Source organism: Diceros bicornis, chromosome 26 (genome assembly GCF_020826845.1).
Source record: "Diceros bicornis minor isolate mBicDic1 chromosome 26, mDicBic1.mat.cur, whole genome shotgun sequence".
Taxonomy (NCBI): domain Eukaryota; kingdom Metazoa; phylum Chordata; class Mammalia; order Perissodactyla; family Rhinocerotidae; genus Diceros; species Diceros bicornis.
Window position 1 is genome coordinate 29,805,893 of NC_080765.1, and position 6,263 is coordinate 29,812,155.

The 6,263-nt window shown below is 42.9% G+C and overlaps 1 protein-coding gene across 6 annotated transcripts in view; it reads left to right on the top strand.

The window, feature by feature from the left end:
• REXO5 (RNA exonuclease 5) overlaps positions 1-4,582 on the top strand; it is a 39,792-nt gene extending 35,210 nt beyond the window's left edge. For 4 of the 6 annotated variants that reach the window (XM_058569891.1, XM_058569889.1, XM_058569888.1 and 1 more), the window contains 3 exons: positions 172-359; positions 1,331-1,449; positions 4,303-4,582. In XM_058569891.1, coding sequence (XP_058425874.1) covers positions 172-359; positions 1,331-1,449; positions 4,303-4,384 — 389 coding nt within the window. In that variant the 3' untranslated portion in view covers positions 4,385-4,582. The other 2 variants (XM_058569890.1, XM_058569892.1) reach the window with 2 other exon arrangements.
• The last annotated feature ends 1,681 nt before the right edge of the window (positions 4,583-6,263 follow it).

The following is a 6,263-nucleotide window of genomic DNA, read 5'->3' on the forward strand; positions in this document are numbered from 1 at the left end:
ATGACATGAGGTCAGAGAAAGGAAATGTTCACGAAACAAGCCCTCCTCAGCTGGACCAGGTCAACAGCTCTTGACTCTGTCCTTCCCCCTTGGTCCTGGCTGGGCTCCTGCTTGGATGGTGACCAGCTTTTTTGGCCTTTTAATAACAGAAGCGGATATTCTTGCTTTCAGAATTCAAAACTTTTGGCAGTGCCCACAGGGCCCTCAACATTCTCAAAGGCAAGGACTGGAAGCTGAAAGGCAGGCATGCCCTAACCCCCAGGCACCTTCACACATGGCTCAGGGGCTTACCTCCTGAATCAAGAAGGCCTCTGGGGCTTCGTGTCATACCGCCCCCCTCGGAGCAGCAGGCCTTGCAGGTGAGTGAGTGAGTGAATGAATGTATTTTGGGGTCAGAGAGGAAAGGTAGCTGCTTTGGTTTGCTGGCTCTGGGCATTGGCCTTCTGATGTTTATGGGAATTACGAGAGTCCTGCTCAAGTGACATTTAAGCCTTCAATCTTTTTTTTTTTGCCCTAGCACTAGTTTTATTTCACTCTCTAGCTTCTTCCAGCCCTGAACACATCTTTTTTTCTCCAAGATCTCACATAGTTTTTCCCCCGCCATACCTGCTAAAATCAGGTTTTTAGTCTTCCAGGTGGCTCTCCAAGGGACTTGAAGGGGCTGATGTAGGAGGTTGGAGAGATGGACAAGTCTTTATACACAAGATGACTTTTGGTGGTCATAGATGGACTTTTTTTTTTCCTTCACTTTTATAGTTATAACCTTGTTTTTCTAACACTCATTAAAGTATACAACAACCACATTTAACCTGAGATTTCATGGATAGTATTACTTAGATGAGGCTATGGAAGAAATTGACTCATTTTAAAGAAAAACATTAAAGGATACACAAGCAGAAGAGGGAAGGTAGAAGGTGAATGGCTGAAGTTTAGGACAGGAAGAAAGCCTGTCCTAGTCTAATCTCCCACACTTAGCAGATGAGAAATAGAGGCCAGAACTGGTGATTGACTTCCGTAGGTCCCAGAGATACTTAATGGCAGAAGCCAGAGTCGAGTTCTCATTAGTGATGTGGTTCCCCTAGCTGGAGGCCCTGGAAGACCCATCTGAAGGACAGGACAGCAGCTATCCTCCTAAACTGACTTGGAGGGCTTGGGGATGCTGGGGTGGATAGGGAACCCTACAGTATGGGCTCCAGCTTCAGACTGAGGATTTATACAGAGCCTTTCCTGGGATCCCATGGCCCTAGAGCCTGAGGAAGAATGTTGCAGCCCCTCCAAAGATGAGCAGAGAGTATTCTGGCTGAATGTCAACACATGGCTTTGATCTTAGACTCTGAAGGTGGATCACCCGAAGATAGCAGCCTGGCGCTGGGGCCGGAAGATAGGAAATCTCTACTACAGCCTGTGCCCAGGCACCCTCTGCCTCATCCTGTTACCAGGAACCAAGAGGTAAGGACTGAAGGGTTTCCCTTCATGGTTCTGACATGGTCTTCAGCTGTTCTCAGAGAAAGGCCTTTTGTTGACGTCCAGGCACATAAATGAGGACTTAACGTGAATCATCTGTTAATTCTCACATTTCTAAGAGATCGGTATTGTATTCCCATTTTATATGAATATGCTCTTCTGTAGGTACACTTACTGGTCCCTCAAGGGGATAGCTCATCCAGTTTAAAGCCAGAGGTTCTTAGGTCCTGCAGCCTCTCTAGGAAAAGAGGCAACTGCCTAACCCCACTTGAGTAAAAATGGTCAAGTTCTAGGGCAAGGCCCAGGCTTAGATGTGACCAGGGCCTACCTTTTCTGCATAACAGGAATATGCTCCTGCCTTCCCTGCCCTCTCCCTCTTTGCCACCTCTGTTAACTTGTAAGAGATAGGGCCTGTTTTGCTGATTCTAAGCCTGAGGGATACTGGAGCAGGACCTTGGGTCCAGTCCCAGCTCTATCACTTGTCTCCTCTGACAAGTGTCCATGCCACTTTCCCACTGTAGGTCTCAATTTCTCTTTGGTAAACTGAGGAATTTGGAGTACATCAGTGATTTTCAAACTCTTTTAACTATAAAACCCTTTCTTTAAAAGAAAAATTGATATTAAATCTTAAAGCATAAAGATGGGCAGTACTGGAATGAGTAAGTGGGTAGATGAATGAATAAGTGTATATACTGGCGAGAGGGAAAGAGGGCAGCGGCTCTTTTGAGCACAGTTTGAAAATCACTGGATTGTATTATTTCTAAAAAGTCCCTTAAAATTCTGATGTTCTAGGATTCTTTCCCAGGCCCAAGGTCCCAGATGACAGTACATGAATGCCTCAGGCCTTGAAGCCTGGATCAGAAATTAATTTCCTGTCTTAAAATCCTTGTAACATGCATCTCAGGGCCACTAGTAAGATGGGCTACCTGCTGGGCAGCTTAAGAGAATTCCTGTCTCTGAGAAAGGCAAACAATAATTGAAATTTACATTTACATTGAAAACAAAATCCTTAGACTGATAGACTTTGAACAGGCACCTTAACAGCAAGAGGTTAAAAAGTGGCCAAAAAAGCTTTTTAGTTAAGAGCCTGGACTCTGAGGGGTAGACAGATTTGCCCTGACATAGCTTCTCAGAGCCAGTTTATGGAAGTAGGGGTAGAATAGGGGACTGGGTCTTCATGTTCCAGGTGGAATATTTAGACTGAAGTTCCCTATTGTGTAGATAAACTAAGCCAAGAGTGCGCCAAAGCTTTCTCCTTCTAAAAGTGGCCGGGATGTTCTACAGGGGGTGAGGGCTTGAAGGAGTGAGCATTGGGGGCAGAGAGCAAAAAGGCTTAGGTTCTGTCTGAGGCAGAAGTCCTAAGACAAATTTGACAATTTAGGAGAAAACTCTGGAAATAACAAATCCTGCAATAAGGGAACCTGATGTTAGCCCTTTCTTTTAAAAGTTACACTCTGATTTCTGTAGCCGTATTGATCAAACCCAACAGCAGGAGCGTGGATTTCCTCCAACTATAAGCTTGCTTTGTGACTGACTTCTCTGACCCTCATCTGTGCAGCTGCCTCCATGATGCCAGCAAATACCCTTGGGAAAGGGTAAAAGTGGCTCAGGAAGGAGAAATGCAGCAAAGAGAATGTTTCCTCAGGCTGGGAGCCTGACTCAGCTCTTAATCCTTGTATTTCTGGTAGCTGCTAAAATTAATACTGAAAATATTAATAGTTGGTATAATTCATCAAACCCTTAATAAGTGTCAGATACTGTGCTAAATGCTTTTATCTGCATTTTTCGTTGAAGCTGTTGAATCTCCTTTAAGTGGAGAAAAAGGCTCAGATTAAGCAACTTGCCTAAAGTCACACAGCTAGTAAGTGTACAATTAGGATTTCAGCCCTGATGGTCTGTCTGACTCCATAGCCACTCTCCAGGACTCAAAGCTCCAGTCCTCCATACCCAAAAAGCTAGTGCTTATTAGCTTAAATTTAGACCTCAGGTGGAGACAGATTCTGTGTTTGTCTTTGCTCATTTCTGCCTGCTTTGCCTTGGAGAGCTCCTCAGCCCTCTAACCCAATTCCATGAATATTCACTACAAGGTGGCAGGGAGCTAACATATATTGGATGACTCCTAAGTTCTAAGCACTGTGCCAAGTGTTTTACAACATAATTTATAAGTTAATGTTTTGTAAAGTTTTTCAAACAGTGCCTGGCATGTGGTAGGTGCTACGAAAGTGTTTTAAGTAAAATGAACAAAAGAATAAACTCGAACAGTAATTTAAAATGACCATGATGGCAGATTGCCATTATTACCTGGTTCTGTCACTAAACATTTGTGTGACTTGAGCAAGTTATATAATGTCTATGAGCCTGTTTCCTTATTTGAAAAATGGACATAAGAATTGTAGTTATATCAGTACTTGCATTAGGTACATGAGCTGTTTTGAGGATTAAATGAGAACCCATATAAAGTGCTTGGGACAATGCTTGGCATGTAGTAAGTGCTCCGTATATGTTAGCTATTATTGTCTGTAGTCCTCGCAAAACTCTGTGAGATAGTAATTTAAATATTTGATAGTTTTATAGTTGAAGAAACCCTTGGTTGAGATATGCCTCACATCTGTTAAGTGGCAGAGCTATGATTTGATTCTAGGCCGCTAGGACTAGTCAGTATTCTTTCTGCTGAACCATTTTCAGCAGGCAGCTTTCCATAAACTGTCTACCTGCCCGCCCCCTGCCCCATGGCACATACACATACCCCCAGAAACTTACCTCTTCTACTTGTGAATTTATAACCATTCATTCAGCCTTGTGGATAAAAACCTTATCTTCTCTCCTCATTTGTTGCAGCACTCATGGATCACACTCTGGCCTAGGACTGATGGGAATAAAAGACGAAGAGGAAAGCACCACCCTAAATATGTGTTCGTGAGTCTGCCGACCACTTTGCACGTGCCGTTTCTTATCCGTTGTGAGCAGTGGCAGAGAATGTGGTCAGGATGCGGCCTCTCCAGAGCCTGCCAGGCCTCTCTGTCTAGCAGACACCTTTTGTGGAAATGGTGTACCGGCTAAGGCGTCTAGTTCATTTATATGGCATGTACAAATTTTCAATAAATGCCTAAAAATTTAAGCATTCCTAATCTTAAGCCAGGGTGAGGGGAGGAAACCAGTTTGTATTTTCTTTGTGTCAGTGGATTTATGCACAGGCACTGTGGCAGATGCTAATTCCATGTAGCACTCCTATTAAATGGTAAGTATAGGTAAGGAAACCAGGAGGAGGAGTGACTTCTCTGGAGAAAACCCAGCCATTACACAGTTTGTCAAAGTTGTAATCTTTGAAGCGAATTTTTGTAAAGCAAACTGTTTTCCCATTGACAGCTGTTATAAAATTGAAGGAAAAAGATATGCTGAAGTGAAAAATCTGGCAGGTTCACCAGACAGAGGAGAGTGGACGACTCTTTTAGCTTTCTACTGACACTGGAAGCCCTCTTCCCATTCCATTTTTAGGAATGCTTCCTTCCCTTGAGTGAGACTGCTATATCACCCTTCACCAATAGGTGCCTCCATCACACCAGATCTGCCCCTTAGAACTAGAAGCTTCAGTTTCAGTAAAAGCCAGTGCTCTGCTTTTTAATCAGCTCTCAAACTGTTAACATTCTGTGTTAGAAAGGACATAGGCATATGGGCATAGGCATACACAATTCTAAAACTGATAGCGATATTAGCTGCCCTCCAGAAAAGATGAACAAATCTGGCATACAATTATTATACCAAAAAACCTTGTAAATTGCTCCATACATTGGGACCCAGCAATTCTAGAGTATTATCCTACGGTAACAGGATAGTTTCACAAAAACATGTATGGAGGAGATATCACAGATTATTACTATGGAATTCTGGGTAGCCATTTAAAAAAATTGTGTGTGTGTATGCATGCACACATGTGTAAATAAAATCTCTAGTGAAAGAGATCTGCAAGAAGCAGCAGTAGACCTCTGGATCCAGACTGCCTGACTTTGAATTCCAGCTTTCCCACTTATTAGTTGTGTGAACTTAAGTACTTAACATCTCCGTGCTTGGGATAATAGTGGTACATATCTCATAGGATTGTTGTAAGATGAGATTACACATTCACAGTATATTATGTGTTGTATGAAGCCTGGAGGGGTACAGAATAGTATGTTTAGTTTGAGTCCATTTTTGTAGAAAAAGGTATGCATGAGCTTGGAACAAAACCTGGAAAGCTGTATGCCAAAATGTTAACAGTATTTATCTCTGGCTAAGTGGGATTCGCAGATAAGGTTTTACCAAATGCTTTTCTGTGTCTAGGCTGTTTTTTGTTTTAAAATCAGCATATATTGCTTTTATAATTAGAAAAAAATAATTCTACTTAAAATTAACTCTCTGGCAGAGAATTAAACACTGGCATTTGAGGCAGTGTTTAAACCTTTAAAAGTAACTTCTATAAGATCTGGCTCTGTGTGAAAGTTGGGAACCAGGAGCCAGAACTGAGGAGATTGATTTGGGATTGTGACACTGCAACTTGAAGCTCCCTTGTAAAGAGGAAAGTTCCCCAGGTAACCTGCCAACCTCAGCTGCAAGGCCCTGAGAACATCTTGAAATTGACAGTGTTGCTGGATTCTTTCCAGCCCAGCTGAGCTGAGCTCCAAAGCTGTGGGAGCTTAGCTGCTATTTACCTCTTGAGACTCCAGTCCTGAGAGACAAAATAAGTGTCTGCCTTTGGATACAGACAGGCCTGGGTTGATACTTCAGCTCTGCTCCTGGGCAAGTCACTTAACCTTGTTTGAGTT